We start from the raw sequence: 16,503 nt of genomic DNA on the forward strand, positions 1-16,503 counted from the left end.
GTAGCAAGTATGAGTTTTGGAGCATGAAACAGTGTGACCGTCTGACTCTCAGGGATGTACCTGCGAAAACGAACTTAACCCACCTAGCCCGCCGCTATTTAAACAGACGATAATTGTAAGTGTTCCTTATATATCCATCCTATCCTTTTTCTTCACTTAAAAAAAAAAAACACCACGATATCTTTCACCTGAACTATGCTAAAATTATTCAAGTTTTATCATTTCCTTGGAGTGTATTAGAATGAATTTCTAGGTAGCTAGGTAGCGGCGTTGTTTTTTATATGCTCATTTTAGTCTGTTTAAAAAGCTCGCCATTAAAATGTACGGGCGTAAATCTTACATCGTAGTGCGTGATGAACCTTCAATCGAATTAGTTACATAGGACGTGAATCCAGTGAATCCTTTAAATATGGAAGCCTTGGCTGGAGGAACAACGATGCCTGCGGACATCGCTTGAAATTAACCCATTAAGGGTATGAAATGAATATGTTAAAAAACTTTTGTAATAATTTGTATATCAAAGCTCATCCTACACCTCAGATCTTCTCGCAAGGCGTTTAAAACCGGCCTTTAATGGGTTAAATTGTAAAGAAATAAAAACATGTATATACGTACGTACCAAAAGTTTATATGTATGTTACTTTTCCATATATTTATTTTATATAACTTTGTAATCTTTTTAAACAGTAAAATATGAAATTTATTAATTATGAATTCCCTTTCTACACTAGGTTGAGTTATGGAGTTAGGGGCATAGGAGCATAGTGCCCTCCTCTTCCGTCCTGCGCGACGCTTTACCTAATCGGCTTGGACCGGGTAAGTTGTCCTTGTTTCCCCCATATTTATCTTTTCCATTGTATTCTTGTATTCCCTCCAGCTCTATTTGGCGACACGCTTTCTGGACACAAACTGACATTCCGCGATCCCTCCTCTAGCCCCACCCGGTAAAGTTATTAAGTTATTATTTATTCATTTTCTTTATTAAACTCTTTCATTTTAGGAGGTCGCACCCTGGGTGGCTAGGAATTCCTCTTGCGTGCCCGCGGTCAGCGATATGTATACCATCGTTTACCAGGGGCTTCACGCTTCTGGTCTTCCGGTTCATATGATCGAGTGCAATTTGACTGCAGAAAATATTCTTGATTGGCCCATGATAAGGACCAAATCAAGTATTTTTGTCTTACGATCACAGGAAGCTGTCGCACACCAAGGTCGGACCACAAATAACAAAGAAATAAAAATATGCATGCATTATGAAATTTGCCAAAAATCGGCCTCATTTTCATAGTCGAGATTTTGATGCTGTTCGACAGTCTGGACCCTCACGATCCTGGGAGAGTTGGTCCTTCAACAATCGTCCCATAAATAGTCGAGATATAGCCTTTTGAAGATTTAGATTTTGCATTTCATTAGAGTACTGGTTTTTTCTGAACGCTATATCTCTGCTATACGGCAGCCGATCGGAGTGCGGCATGTCTTTTCGTGATCGGGAGGGTCCTGCCAATCGACTGCCATCGGAAAAAGGGACATCCCTGTGTAGCTGGCCTGACAATGTGGCGTCCCGTCCGCTGCAACAGTGACCAGTGATCGACGGCGAAGTTGTTGGTTCACGCCAACGGGAAATAATGTCAGCAACCCCGCCTTCATAAGCTGCCGAATCAAACGCCGTATATAATTGTGGGTATATTGTTAAATCTATCTTATCAGCCAGACGGTTTTATTATTTATTTACCTGTTCTTTTTACGACGTACGACCTATGTGCTTCGCATGTGCATGCATTACCGACATCGTCTTCCCTCATGCACGATGCTTTACCTTATCGGCTTTGGGTAAGTTGTCCTTGTTTACCCCATATTCATAATTTCCATTGATAATTTTTTCTTGGATCTTCTCTTATTTTTCAAATCAAGGATTTTCTGACGATCCCAGGAAGCTGTCGCACGCCTAGATCAGACCACAAATAATGAAGAAATCAAAATATGTTTGCATCATGAAATTTGCCAAAAATCGGCCTAATTTTCATAGGCTGTTCGACAGTCTGGACCCTCACGATCCTGGGAGAGTTGGTCCTTCAACAATCGTCCCATAAATAGTCGAGATGTAGCCTTTTGAAGATTTCGATTTTGCATTTCATTAGAGTACTGGTTTTTTCTGAACGCCATTTCTTTGCTATGCTGCAGCCGATCTGAGTGCAGCATGTCTTTTCGTGATCGGGAGGGTCCTGCCAATCGACTGCCATCGGAAAAAGGGACATCCCTTTTTTCACGATTTTCGCAAAAACGAAACGAAGATTTCGTCGTTTATTATGAGGGCGCTGGACTCGGACCGATCCAGCAAAGGTTCTGCCTTACCAAATAAGGTGCCCGAGGACTATGAGAAAATGTTCGAGACGATCGTGAAGGTCACCAAGGAAATGGTTGACTTTCGTAAGTAGTATACGTGATGCTGTATCCCACTCTGGCCATTGCTTACCTGCAAATGGTGTGGAGCGGAAAGTAGCAGAGGGCTATATCCTTCGTGGGTGGGAACAAACACGAGCTGGACGATTCGTACAAGAGGCGCATCGAAAAGCTGAAGCTGATCCGCAAGCCACTGGACGTGCCACAAAGAGCCCTGGAACAGCTATCTGGTGCGGACAAAGTGAAGTTCTGCATGTCCAGAAGCACCTTCAACCTATTCAAGGTACCCCAATCGCAGCTTTGGTCGAATGGGCACCTGAATCGGCTTTTGGTCCACTTCGAAATCCTAACTTACACTGACGACAGGATGCCCCAGGAGCGGATTCTCTGCTGTCTAAAAATAAAATTATTTTGTTTACAGAAAAAAACGAGGAAATACGAATATTCCAGTCTATAAAACTCGACTTCGATACGTGTAATTTTCTTTGGTTCTTTTTAGTCAAATTTCTTGAGGATCATCATCAGTCTTCTTGCACTTTGACTTGTTGGATTTGCGGGATTTGCGAGACTTGCGGGGTGGCTTTGAGCAGCTTTTCTTGGACCTCCTGCTTTTGCGCTTTTTGCAAGCCGACTTCTTGCGTCTGCGCTTTCCACAACTCGCCTTCATGGGCTTACTTTTAGCACAGCTGGGCTCGCTTTTACGCGTCCAGAAACATTCCTCCTCGTCCAGGGAGGAATCAGTCGACACTACTGCAGGAGCTGTTGTGCTGGCTATGGCATCCTGTTCAGTGCAGAGCAAGCTGCTGCTGTTGCCTTGCTTAATGCGTCCTATGGAGCTTGCAGGTCGATAGTCAGGCTGTAGGGAGCAAAAGGGAACTGCTGCACTCATTAGTGGATTTAAATGCGCAAAGAACTCACCGCACGGTACCGAGCTCTGTGGTCTGGGGACATCGCACGCCAACGCTGCGCTGCGACGTGTACCACCCTCTGTCCGTGGTATATGGATCCAAACCGGCGTTTGCAGTCCCGCAGGTAATTTAAATATGCGTTAACATAGCTCATCTTAGACATTTTTCATAAAAGCAAAGAATAAACAACAAAAATTTGGAAAAATTACAATAAAAATACTAGTACTAATTATTTGAAATAAAAAAAAAAGTAAATTTGTAGCTACAGATGTTGCTCGTACAGAGAACAACCTTCAACTAAACTGAATCCTGGGCGTGGCTTTGCTTTCGATCCGACATAACATTTCATTAGAATACTGGGTTTTTCTGAACGCTATATCTCTGCTATACGGCAGCCGATCGGAGTGCGGCATATCTTTTGGAGATCGGGAGGGTCCTGCCAATCGACTGCCATCGGAAAAAGGGACATCCATTTTTTCACGATTTTCGCAAAAAATCATGATGGTTACATCATTAAATTTGCCAAAAATCGGCCTCATTTTCATAGTCGAGATTTTGATGCTGTTCGACAGTCTGGACCCTCACGATCCTGGGAGAGTTGGTCCTTCAACAATCGTCCCATAAATAGTCGAGATATAGCCTTTTGAAGATTTAGATTTTGCATTTCATTAGAGTACTGGTTTTTTCTGAACGCTATATCTCTGCTATACGGCAGCCGATCGGAGTGCGGTATGTATTCTTGCGATCGGGACAGTCCTCCCAATCGACTGCCATCGGAAAAAGGGACATCCATTTTTTCACGATTTTCGCAAAAAATCATGATGGTTACATCATTAAATTTGCCAAAAATCGGCCTCATTTTCATAGTCGAGATTTTGATGCTGTTCGACAGTCTGGACCCTCACGATCCTGGGAGAGTTGGTCCTTCAACAATCGTCCCATAAATAGTCGAGATATAGCCTTTTGAAGATTTAGATTTTGCATTTCATTAGAGTACTGGTTTTTCTGAACGCTATATCTCTGCTATACGGCAGCCGATCGGAGTGCGGCATATCTTTTGGAGATCGGGAGGGTCCTGCCAATCGACTGCCATCGGAAAAAGGGACATCCATTTTTTCACGATTTTCGCAAAAAATCATGATGGTTACATCATTAAATTTGCCAAAAATCGGACTCATTTTCATAGTCGAGATTTTGATGCTGTTCGACAGTCTGGACCCTCACGATCCTGGGAGAGTTGGTCCTTCAACAATCGTCCCATAAATAGTCGAGATATAGCCTTTTGAAGATTTAGATTTTGTATTTCATTAGAGTACTGGTTTTTTCTGAACGCCATCGAAGGAGCCGATCGGAGTGCGGCATGTCTTTTCGAGATCGGGAGGGTCCTGCCAATCGACTGCCATCGGAACACCGATTCGCTTGTTTACCAGGGGCATCACCTTTTTGGTCTTCCGGTTCATATGAGCGAGTGGGTGCCCGATGACGGCTGTCCACTCCAGGAGTCTGACCGACTGACATCGTGAACCCCCGCTGGCTCCTGCGCACGTGGCCACGATGCCGTGCGAACCTCGGGACATGATTCTTGTCACGCGAGGCTGTGGCTTTCTGTCTGACATTTTGGTCCGGCCACTGCTACGGCCCTCTTCCTTGCATGCCACGCTGTTTTCTTCGTCTTTCCAGTTCGCTCGCTGTCGGTAACTCCTCGTCCTCTGTGGCAGCCACTGGCTGGCCTGTCCTGATGACGCTGCTATATATAATTGTGGATATATTTTTAATTCTATCTTCCTTCACAGAGAACTTACATATGTACCCTACGCTTTGCCACAAACCATGTCGTATCTGATTTGACCCAGCCAGACGGTCCTATCCAAGCATGAGCGAGGCGTTTTCGAGTCAGACCGAGTATCCCATTGCAAGATTCATACCTAACAAGCCATCGTCATCCTTCAACATGGTGATCGACAACAAGGACTTTGGCTATGGCCACCAAGGGAGGCACTACGCGGGACGCTAGATACACGCATCCATTCATTTAGATAGTACGTAAAAAATGTTTTCCACTTGTTTATTTATTTATACTAAGCTAAGTTTTGATGAATAAAACTATTGAAAAATCATCCTTGCTGTATCCTTAATCGGGGAAACTATCTCGATTGCAAAAAGGCGCGGCACGCCGAAATCGGTTCGCAAATAGCGGAGAAAACTAAATATTTGTAGTTGGGGAAAATGTCCTTGATCCTTGATAAGGACTAGCAAATCAGGGACATTTTTCCGATCACAGGGAGCCATCGCAGGCTCAGATCGGTCCACAAATAGCCGAAAAAACTAAATATGTATGGCTGGGGTTTTTGGAGTCCTTATCAAAGGATCAAGGACATATATCTGATCAGGGGAAGCCAGGGCACGCCCCGATCGGGCCACAAATAAAGGAGAAAACAAGATATATAGGTCTGGGGACACCTTGATCCTTGGTCCTTGATAAGGACTGCATTAGATCAAGGATGCTATTCCGAACACAGAAAGATGACGCATGTCCCGATCGGGCCACAAAAAGCCGGGAAACTAGATATGTATGGTTGGGGCGGTTGATGTCCTTACCGAAGGATCAAGGATCAAGATCTGAGCACGTGGTTCCTTGGCACGTCCCGATCGAACCTAAAATAATGGCAAAAACAATATATATATGTACGTCTGGAGTAAATATCCTTTATCCATGGTCCTTGACGAGGACTCCATCAAATCAGGGACATTTTTCCGATCACAGGAAGTCGTCGCACGTCCCGATCGGGCCTCAAATAACGGAGAAAACAAATCTAGGCTGTAATTTGTTATTTTTGAAAATGTAGTTCAAGAAATCACCGATAGGGGCGCCCCCGTACAAAAGAAAAGACTCGCGGCAAATGGCTGGGATACCAGGCAAACAGAAATCAGCAGAAGGTCGATGATTTTTTAAATTTCGAGCCCCCTAAGGTATGCTGCGAAAAATTTTTGCAGTTCCTACAGTTGCTTGCTGCTGATTTCTGTTCGCCTGGTATCCCAGCCATTTGACGCGAGCTATTTTATTTGTACGGGGGCGCCCCTATCGGTGATTTCTTGAACTACATTTTCAAAAATAACAAATTACAGCCTAGATTTGTTTTCTCCGTTATTTGAGGCCCGATCGGGACGTGCGACGACTTCCTGTGATCGGAAAAATGTCCCTGATTTGATGGAGTCCTCATCAAGGACCATGGATAAAGGATATTTACTCCAGACGTATATATATTGTTTTTGCCATTATTTTAGGTTCGATCGGGACGTGCCAAGGAACCACGTGCTCAGATCTTGATCCTTGATCCTTCGGTAAGGACATCAACCGCCCCAACCATACATATCTAGTTTCCCGGCTTTTTGTGGCCCGATCGGGACATGCGTCATCTTTCTGTGCTCGGAATAGCATCCTTGATCTAATGCAGTCCTTATCAAGGACCAAGGATCAAGGATATTGTCCCCAGACCTATATATCTTGTTTTCTCCTTTATTTGTGGCCCGATCGGGGCGTGCCATGGCTTCCCCTGATCAGATATATGTCCTTGATCCTTTGATAAGGACTCCAAAAACCCCAGCCATACATATTTAGTTTTTTCGGCTATTTGTGGACCGATCTGAGCCTGCGATGGCTCCCTGTGATCGGAAAAATGTCCCTGATTTGCTAGTCCTTATCAAGGATCAAGGACATTTTCCCCAACTACAAATATTTAGTTTTCTCCGCTATTTGCGAACCGATTTCGGCGTGCCGCGCCTTTTTGCAATCGAGATAGTTTCCCCGATTAAGGATACAGCAAGGATGATTTTTCAATAGTTTTATTCATCAAAACTTAGCTTAGTATAAATAAATAAACAAGTGGAAAACATTTTTTACGTACTATCTAAATGAATGGATGCGTGTATCTAGCGTCCCGCGTAGTGCCTCCCTTGGTGGCCATAGCCAAAGTCCTTGTTGTCGATCACCATGTTGAAGGATGACGATGGCTTGTTAGGTATGAATCTTGCAATGGGATACTCGGTCTGACTCGAAAACGCCTCGCTCATGCTTGGATAGGACCGTCTGGCTGGGTCAAATCAGATACGACATGGTTTGTGGCAAAGCGTAGGGTACATATGTAAGTTCTCTGTGAAGGAAGATAGAATTAAAAATATATCCACAATTATATATAGCAGCGTCATCAGGACAGGCCAGCCAGTGGCTGCCACAGAGGACGAGGAGTTACCGACAGCGAGCGAACTGGAAAGACGAAGAAAACAGCGTGGCATGCAAGGAAGAGGGCCGTAGCAGTGGCCGGACCAAAATGTCAGACAGAAAGCCACAGCCTCGCGTGACAAGAATCATGTCCCGAGGTTCGCACGGCATCGTGGCCACGTGCGCAGGAGCCAGCGGGGGTTCACGATGTCAGTCGGTCAGACTCCTGGAGTGGACAGCCGTCATCGGGCACCCACTCGCTCATATGAACCGGAAGACCAAAAAGGTGATGCCCCTGCTAAACAAGCGAATCGGTGTTCCGATGGCAGTCGATTGGCAGGACCCTCCCGATCTCGAAAAGACATGCCGCACTCCGATCGGCTCCGGCGATGGCGTTCAGAAAAAACCAGTACTCTAATGAAATACAAAATCTAAATCTTCAAAAGGCTATATCTCGACTATTTATGGGACGATTGTTGAAGGACCAACTCTCCCAGGATCGTGAGGGTCCAGACTGTCGAACAGCATCAAAATCTCGAATATGAAAATGAGTCCGATTTTTGGCAAATTTAATGATGTAACCATCATGATTTTTTGCGAAAATCGTGAAAAAATGGATGTCCCTTTTTCCGATGGCAGTCAATTGGCAGGACCCTCCCGATCACGAAAAGACATACCGCACTCCGATCGGCTGCCGTATAGCAGAGATATAGCGTTCAGAAAAAGCCAGTACTCTACTGAAATGCAAAATCTAAATCTTCAATAGGCTATATCTCGACTATTTATGGGACGATTGTTAAAGGACCAACTCTCCCAGGACCGTGAGAGTCCAGACTGTCCGATCCAGACCGATCGGCTGCCGTATAGCAGAGATATTGCGTTCAGAAAAAAACAGTACTCTAATGAAATGCAAAATCTAAATCTTCAAAAGGCTATATCTCGACTATTTATGGGACGATTGTTGAAGGACCAACTCTCCCAGGATCTTGAGAGTCCAGACTGTCGAACAGCATCAAAATCTCGACTATGAAAATGAGGCCAATTTTTGGAAAATTTAATGATGTAACCATCATGATTTTTTGCGAAAATCGTGAAAAAATGGATGTCCCTTTTTCCGATGGCAGTCGATTGGCAGGACCCTCCCGATCTCCAAAAGATATGCCGCACTCCGATCGGCTGCCGTATAGCAGAGATATAGCGTTCAGAAAAACCCAGTATTCTAATGAAATGTTATGTCGGATCGAAAGCAAAGCCACGCCCAGGACTCAGTTTAGTTGGAGGTTGTTCTCTGTACGAGCAACATCTGTAGCTACAAATTTACTTTTTTTTTTATTTCAAATAATTAGTACTAGTATTTTTATTGTAATTTTTCCAAATTTTTGTTGTTTATTCTTTGCTTTTATGAAAAATGTCTAAGATGAGCTATGTTAACGCATATTTAAATTACCTGCGGGACTGCAAACGCCGGTTTGGATCCATATACCACGGACAGAGGGTGGTACACGTCGCAGCGCAGCGTTGGCGTGCGATGTCCCCAGACCACAGAGCTCGGTACCGTGCGGTGAGTTCTTTGCGCATTTAAATCCACTAATGAGTGCAGCAGTTCCCTTTTGCTCCCTACAGCCTGACTATCGACCTGCAAGCTCCATAGGACGCATTAAGCAAGGCAACAGCAGCAGCTTGCTCTGCACTGAACAGGATGCCATAGCCAGCACAACAGCTCCTGCAGTAGTGTCGACTGATTCCTCCCTGGACGAGGAGGAATGTTTCTGGACGCGTAAAAGCGAGCCCAGCTGTGCTAAAAGTAAGCCCATGAAGGCGAGTTGTGGAAAGCGCAGACGCAAGAAGTCGGCTTGCAAAAAGCGCAAAAGCAGGAGGTCCAAGAAAAGCTGCTCAAAGCCACCCCGCAAGTCTCGCAAATCCCGCAAATCCAACAAGTCAAAGTGCAAGAAGACTGATGATGATCCTCAAGAAATTTGACTAAAAAGAACCAAAGAAAATTACACGTATCGAAGTCGAGTTTTATAGACTGGAATATTCGTATTTCCTCGTTTTTTTCTGTAAACAAAATAATTTTATTTTTAGACAGCAGAGAATCCGCTCCTGGGGCATCCTGTCGTCAGTGTAAGTTAGGATTTCGAAGTGGACCAAAAGCCGATTCAGGTGCCCATTCGACCAAAGCTGCGATTGGGGTACCTTGAATAGGTTGAAGGTGCTTCTGGACATGCAGAACTTCACTTTGTCCGCACCAGATAGCTGTTCCAGGGCTCTTTGTGGCACGTCCAGTGGCTTGCGGATCAGCTTCAGCTTTTCGATGCGCCTCTTGTACGAATCGTCCAGCTCGTGTTTGTTCCCACCCACGAAGGATATAGCCCTCTGCTACTTTCCGCTCCACACCATTTGCAGGTAAGCAATGGCCAGAGTGGGATACAGCATCACGTATACTACTTACGAAAGTCAACCATTTCCTTGGTGACCTTCACGATCGTCTCGAACATTTTCTCATAGTCCTCGGGCACCTTATTTGGTAAGGCAGAACCTTTGCTGGATCGGTCCGAGTCCAGCGCCCTCATAATAAACGACGAAATCTTCGTTTCGATTTTGCGAAAATCGTGAAAAAAGGGATGTCCCTTTTTCCGATGGCAGTCGATTGGCAGGACCCTCCCGATCACGAAAAGACATGCTGCACTCAGATCGGCTGCAGCATAGCAAAGAAATGGCGTTCAGAAAAAACCAGTACTCTAATGAAATGCAAAATCGAAATCTTCAAAAGGCTACATCTCGACTATTTATGGGACGATTGTTGAAGGACCAACTCTCCCAGGATCGTGAGGGTCCAGACTGTCGAACAGCCTATGAAAATTAGGCCGATTTTTGGCAAATTTCATGATGCAAACATATTTTGATTTCTTCATTATTTGTGGTCTGATCTAGGCGTGCGACAGCTTCCTGGGATCGTCAGAAAATCCTTGATTTGAAAAATAAGAGAAGATCCAAGAAAAAATTATCAATGGAAATTATGAATATGGGGTAAACAAGGACAACTTACCCAAAGCCGATAAGTTAAAGCATCGTGCATGAGGGAAGACGATGTCGGTAATGCATGCACATGCGAAGCACATAGGTCGTACGTCGTAAAAAGAACAGGTAAATAAATAATGTACGAGCTGCTGGCGGGATGCATGCGATCGTGGATGCAGTATCAATCCAATCCGGCAACATTCAAACAGCTGAGTCCACCGCAGGGCGGCCAGTTAAAAAAAAGTTCGCGACCGCCAACTGAGAAAATCACCAGAGCAGCGCAGGACATGGAAAAGTGATGAAAAACAACAGAAACCAAACTCTGAAAGCGTAAAAAAGCGTTGCAAAGCGTGGCTGGCTCATGATGACAGTTACAAGTTAATCATGATCAAGTTGCAGAAATCATAAGCTCACATATACATATACTGACTGAGTACCGGGTATAAAGTAGAGCCGTGGCAACATTTTGACAAAAACAGTACCAACGTTTTTTTTTTTGGAAACGGCGGAATGAACTATAGAGACGTAATGCCATGGGACAGTTTTTTCTACTGCTTTGTTGCGATCAACAGTTTAATCAATTCACCAACAACTTTAACGTTAATGCTGTTGCCGAGCAGCCGGTACTTTTGTCGATTTGTTGTTTCAGGGGGAAAGGCAAACTCCTCGGGAAAACTCATCAGCCGTGCCACTTCCCGGGGTGTGAAGTAACGTAGTTTTATTTGTCGTAGGAGATCCAAACGTCGCTGCCGCACATCCTCAGAGCTACTACTGGTATCCTGGTTATTATTGTCCATTTCTTTCACCAACTCAAATATACGATGGGACTCCTCCTTAGAAAGCGGTGTAAAGGCCGAGCCCGTGCCTTCAGTATAGTGCGTATAGCCTTTGGTAAAGCACATAGATCTATTTTGTGTTGGATGTATTATGTCCATGACCAACACCCGCTTGGTTAGAACGTCGTCGGGTACAAGGTATTCACAAGAGACATTGTCCTCAAGGATCGCGGAGATTTGGGAAACAGACTGTTCGGTTGAGGGACTTTCAGGCATTTCCTCCCAGATTTTACCTCCAGCAAAGGCAAAGTCTTCAGTCTTGCGAGCAATGCAGTAGTACCGATAGCGAGTATTGGGAACATTAAATTGTGTGGGCGTCAGTATAAACTCCCGCCAATAGAATCCAGCCTTCTCCAGGGCTTCAACGAATTGATTTCGAGCTTGAGAGCATTCGAATCCCTTAACGTTTTCCATCAAAATATACTGGAGAGTTTCGCACTGCGGAATGAGAGTGCACAAATGGGTGAGTGCATCCGATCGCTTGTCCTCCGTGTCCCTTTGTAATCCCTGGCGGGTGTGCGGCTGACACGGCGGCGACATAAGAAGCATGGTAGCTCCCAGCTTGCTGACCTCTTTCTCACTGAGGCTTTGAATGTTTCTCGTCTTCACATGGCAATTGAGCGCAAAATTATAAACAGCATTGGCCACTGTATTGACATCCATTGCGGCCACAATATTGCCATCTAGCTGGGCATCTGCAATGCAATACGAATGTCAATAGGATTTTCATTCCTACATAATATCTACTCACATTTAAAGGCATAATGCATGCCCCCGATGCCGCTGAATAGTTCCAAAACACGGAATCCCATTAAATTTAAATGCTTTATATCGAAGAAATTCTGTATTTCAGTGACTTTGTCAGCTGTCAGCTTTAACCCATTAAGGTTATTAATAAAAATTGTCGACGTACCAATGTGAATGAATTTTTCAAGAAGAAGAACAACATCAACACGTGCGGGGCTTGAATTTATTTTACAGAAAAATGATTAAAATAAAGAGAAAACTCCCGCTTCCGCCTCCAGTGGACGAGGACTCGGACAGCGATTCGAGCTTCGCAGAGGAGGAGACCGAGGACAAAGAAATAAACCCAGAGGACGATAGCACAGACGAAGAACCACATACTAGCAAACGCAAACAACAGCCAAAGGAAGATGATGACGGTGATGTCGACGACGATGCCGAGGACACCGCCATCAAAGATGAAGATGAGGATGAGGATGAGGATGACGATGACGACAACGAGGATGATGATGAAGATGAAAAGAAGGCACGCATTCCACTTTTCAATCCACTAAGCTTGATGAGAAACAAGGAACAGCGCTTGGCTCTCTATCGCAAAATGAAGAAGGAGAAGCACAAGAAGAAGATGCAAGAAAGACGTGCCCGTCGCAAGGCTGGCGTGCCGGTCAATCCGGGCCACACAATTGAAAGCCTGCGTGAGAAGGATCAGACAGAGGTGGCCAATCTGAACGATTCGGACAACGAGGAACTGCAGAAAGAGCTGGAAATCGATGACTTCAGTTCGTACTTTGAACGCGTGTACGAGCCCAAAGTCCTGATTACCTTCGCCGACAATCCCGTGACCAAGACACGAAAATTTGGCCTGGAGCTGTCTCGCATATTCCCGAATGCCCTGGTCAAGATTCGGAATAAGGCATCAGTTAAGAAAATCTGCAAAAGCGCCGAACGCGAGGAATTCACAGATGTGGTCATCATCAATGAGGACAGAAGGAAACCGAATGGTTTGTTGGTCATCCACTTGCCTAACGGCCCCACGGCACATTTCAAGTTGTCGAACGTCAAGCTTACATCGGACATCAAGCGGGATCACAAGGAGATAACCAAGCATAGGCCCGAGGTGATTCTGACCAACTTCACAACGCGCTTGGGTCTCACAGTCGGCCGTATGCTTGGCGCCCTTTTCCATCACGATCCAGAGTTCAAGGGCCGGCGCGCGGCAACGTTTCACAATCAACGCGATTACATATTCTTCCGCCACCATCGCTACGAGTTCTCCAAAGAGGGAAAGCGCGTGAAGCTTCGCGAATTAGGGCCCAGGTTCACGCTCAAGCTGCGCTCGCTTCAGGAGGGAACATTCGACAGCAAAACTGGGGACTATGCCTGGATAATTAGTAACAAACGACATGCCATGGAGTCCCGACGACGCTTCTTCCTCTAAATGTATTTCGATTCTTTGTATTTAGCTTAGAGAACATAAAATAAAAACAATTTCTCAGCTCAAGAGAGATAACCATCTGAGGAGACCACCACATTGACATTTTGTTTTGTCCAGAAATACAGAAAATAATAAAAATACAAAGTTCTTATCCTAAAAATGTGCAACACTCAACAGTTAACCGAATTGGCACACTACGGGGAAAGTGTTCCAAAAGAAATTGCACCTTCTCTTCCACCTACATGGTGGGACACTGGGGATTTGGGCCATTGCCACCGGCGATAGCTGCTGTGGGATCGGTAAACGGCAGATCACCGCCCGTCTCGGCCAGAATCTCAGCTGGTGGCTGTCCATAGTCTTGAAGTTTTCGCATATCGTCCAGAACCACACGGAACTTCTCGCGCTTGACGGTGGCCGAATCGTCGGGCTTTTCCGACTGCAAGTGGCCCTCGATTACCTTGTAGAGCTCCATCTGTTTTTGGTACCTAGGGAGACACGGGACATGTAACCGTTTAGAAATGTATGACCATTTAAATCAATGTCTAGCCAACCTCTCTTTGTCCTCAGCCGATAGCTTGGCATCGTTCTCTTCGAGGTACTTGGGGTACTTTTCCAACAGCTCTTTAATGCTGGGCAGTAGAATTTCAGCCGAAAGCAGGCTCTGCATCATGCCTTCCATGAAGGGTAGGAACATGTTGCCATCAGGGGCGCCACTCTAAAAATTTGAATAATGATTGATTTCACGTGACTTAGGCTTCAGACCACACTTACACCATCCAGATTTAAGGAACCAAACATGCTGGCAATGTCATTCTCGGAGGCAGGTGCTGCCAGATTGTCAGTGCCTTCCTGAAGACCTTTCAGGGCCTGCGAAATGCTGTCTGAATACTTGGAGACGTCTTCATCGGTGGCCGAGTTCTCGCCACTCAAAGTCAATGCGGCTGCCTCGGCCATCTTCTTGAAGCCAGACATGATCTGATCTGGGTCCTGCGGCAACGGTGGGATATCCCCACTGGGCGTATCCGGACCACCGAACAATGTGTTCATGCGGTCGGCCAATACCTTGGCCTGCTCGCTGCAATTGGAGAATACAAAGTTCAAAAGTTGGCTCATGACATCGCGCAGCAACACAGAAGTTGCTGCAGACTCCCGTGACTCACATGAAAAATGCATCAGGGTCTTCGGAACCTTCGGCGACCTCGGCGCTTGCCGCATCGGTGGCCTTGCCCTTCTCCTTCTTATTACCACTTTTGTCGAAATCCTGCAGAGCACCTGCCGAGGGAAAATTTTAACATGAAATCGAGCATTACATAATTTTGTCAAAATTCAATGCGGCTCCAAATGGGCCATCCACTCACTGTCCAGCAGGTCGTTTAAGTCATCTCCGTTTTGCTTTTCCTCAGACATTTTGTAAAAAATTAAAGAAAAATCTTTTAATTCTAATTTTCCGTGGGAAGGGGGTTGGGAGCAGTGTGACCGCGGACTTTTACCGTAAATATACTAACGAATTCATGTTCTACTATACATATTCCTCGTTTTTGATATTCCGTGGTTTATTACTAACTATATAGAACATTTAGCCATGCCCACATAATTTTTTCCCATTAATGAATAATTGACTGGCTTTATTTAAATACTTGCTTTTATTGCATTTCTATATTACGTTAAAAATGAAATTACCACCAACGTATTTGCAATAAAATACTTATCGATAAAATATACCGTCCGAGCCTGAGAAATATACCAAAATATACCGTTATGTCATGTTAAAAATATACCGTAAATATACTGACGATTTAAAGTTATATTTTACTTATTCCTCGTTTGTGATATTCCGTGGAGTATTACTAGCTATATAGAACATTTAGCCCTGCCCACATAATTTTAGGCCGTTGAGGAATACATTTTCTTTAAGATTGGCTAGTTTTTAGGCCTTTTATTGTATTTTGGCTAATACAAACAACCGTAAATATACCGTCGGTTCAATTTACTGACAGAACGGCAGTTGAAAATTCAAATTTAAATGTGTAATTATTGGGAGCATTGAAATGGATAAATCCGTTTATGCGGGACTGAAATGCAATCAACGTGTTTTTATATTTCCTTGTAAATTAATAAATGACGGGTATAATAATAATAATAATAAACAATTTTACAGAAAAACCAAACAAAAGAGTTGGGTCCTCTTAAATAAAGAAAACAGATGGCCCTCAAGTTTTATAGGTTTTTAAACATTTGAATTTATTCTGTGTTACTTAAGTTTCCAACATTGAACATTAGGACTATAGATATTTGTGCAAAACTCGGTAACAAAATGAAACAATCCAAGGACATTAGTCGAAGATTATCTAAAATAATCACCCAAAATATTTACGGTTCTTCTGCGAAACACAAACATGCTGGGACAAGCACCTTGCTGTGCGTCCATGAAGATCGGCGACCAAAACTGCGACCAGAAACCCAAACCGCACATACTCGTACTGCAGCTCAGCGTAGAGCATCGCAGCGTAGCGCATCGCAGCGGTGAGGGGAAAGCAATCACCAAGTCAACAAATCCATCAAGGTTACGCCTAGGCGCGACCAATTCTAAAACCAGAACGCTACACCCACACCTACACCCAGGACACAGGGGTTTTTGCAGTAGGGAGTCAAAGCCGGTCTGAGTGTTCTCTTCTGCACGAAGGTCATCTCTCCTGGCTAGTTTTTCGATTCATCTCATATGGTCAATTGGTTTGGTTTTGGGTTGGGTGTTTTTCTACCTTAACCGCACAGTTTAGTTTACCGAAAGAGCAAAACGAATTCACGATTCGGCACGCCCACGCAGCGAAGTACATATTGTGGTAAAATGTGTACTTCCATTCTTCCATTTGGGGCGGAGTTTTCGACGATATCGTATGAACTGAACTGCTGAGGGTTCCATGAACGTGCCCAGCATGGGCG

The 16,503-nt window shown here is 44.6% G+C and overlaps 5 protein-coding genes and 2 long non-coding RNA genes across 8 annotated transcripts; 4 read left to right on the forward strand and 3 right to left on the reverse strand.

Annotated features, from left to right (window-relative positions):
* The first annotated feature begins 596 nt into the window (after positions 1-596).
* On the forward strand, positions 597-1,270 carry LOC113565753. Of its 2 annotated transcripts, XR_003408771.1 has the most exons (4): positions 597-611; positions 732-816; positions 878-944; positions 1,001-1,270. It is a non-coding gene; the product is annotated as an uncharacterized LOC113565753 (long non-coding RNA). The 2 variants fall into 2 exon arrangements; XR_003408770.1 differs by lacking the exon at positions 597-611 and having other exon boundaries at positions 720-816.
* Positions 1,271-1,612: 342 nt separating this feature from the next.
* Positions 1,613-2,157, forward strand: LOC113565711. Its single transcript, XR_003408736.1, has 2 exons — positions 1,613-1,677; positions 1,931-2,157. It is a non-coding gene; the product is annotated as an uncharacterized LOC113565711 (long non-coding RNA).
* A 679-nt stretch (positions 2,158-2,836) lies between these two features.
* Positions 2,837-3,491, reverse strand: LOC113565710 (histone-like protein 18C). The gene is made up of 2 exons (XM_026988619.1): positions 3,319-3,491; positions 2,837-3,256 (listed from the first exon to the last, which is right to left on the reverse strand). The coding sequence occupies exons 1-2, from the start codon at positions 3,469-3,471 to the stop codon at positions 2,900-2,902; spliced, it is 510 nt and encodes a 169-aa protein (XP_026844420.1). The 5' UTR covers positions 3,472-3,491; the 3' UTR covers positions 2,837-2,899.
* Positions 3,492-8,919: 5,428 nt separating this feature from the next.
* On the forward strand, positions 8,920-9,570 carry LOC113565677 (histone-like protein 18C). Its single transcript, XM_026988427.1, has 2 exons — positions 8,920-9,088; positions 9,151-9,570. Exons 1-2 carry the CDS (start codon positions 8,936-8,938, stop codon positions 9,505-9,507), a joined length of 510 nt encoding a protein of 169 aa, XP_026844228.1. The 5' UTR covers positions 8,920-8,935; the 3' UTR covers positions 9,508-9,570.
* A 679-nt stretch (positions 9,571-10,249) lies between these two features.
* Positions 10,250-12,216, reverse strand: LOC6595410 (tRNA (cytosine(38)-C(5))-methyltransferase). The gene is made up of 3 exons (XM_002020847.2): positions 12,136-12,216; positions 10,577-12,079; positions 10,250-10,495 (listed from the first exon to the last, which is right to left on the reverse strand). The coding sequence occupies exons 1-2, from the start codon at positions 12,194-12,196 to the stop codon at positions 11,097-11,099; spliced, it is 1,044 nt and encodes a 347-aa protein (XP_002020883.1). The 5' UTR covers positions 12,197-12,216; the 3' UTR covers positions 10,250-10,495; positions 10,577-11,096.
* A 137-nt stretch (positions 12,217-12,353) lies between these two features.
* Positions 12,354-13,654, forward strand: LOC6595409 (probable ribosome production factor 1). The gene has a single exon (XM_002020846.2). It carries the CDS (start codon positions 12,370-12,372, stop codon positions 13,564-13,566), a length of 1,197 nt encoding a protein of 398 aa, XP_002020882.1. The 5' UTR covers positions 12,354-12,369; the 3' UTR covers positions 13,567-13,654.
* On the reverse strand, positions 13,626-15,031 carry LOC6595408 (peroxisomal biogenesis factor 19). Its single transcript, XM_026988676.1, has 5 exons — positions 14,922-15,031; positions 14,724-14,835; positions 14,335-14,638; positions 14,115-14,278; positions 13,626-14,048 (listed from the first exon to the last, which is right to left on the reverse strand). Exons 1-5 carry the CDS (start codon positions 14,968-14,970, stop codon positions 13,802-13,804), a joined length of 876 nt encoding a protein of 291 aa, XP_026844477.1. The 5' UTR covers positions 14,971-15,031; the 3' UTR covers positions 13,626-13,801.
* Positions 15,032-16,503: the final 1,472 nt, after the last annotated feature.

The sequence above is a fragment of the Drosophila persimilis genome, unplaced genomic scaffold (genome assembly GCF_003286085.1).
Source record: "Drosophila persimilis strain 14011-0111.01,24,50 unplaced genomic scaffold, DperRS2 tig00000191-arrow-pilon, whole genome shotgun sequence".
NCBI lineage: Eukaryota > Metazoa > Arthropoda > Insecta > Diptera > Drosophilidae > Drosophila > Drosophila persimilis.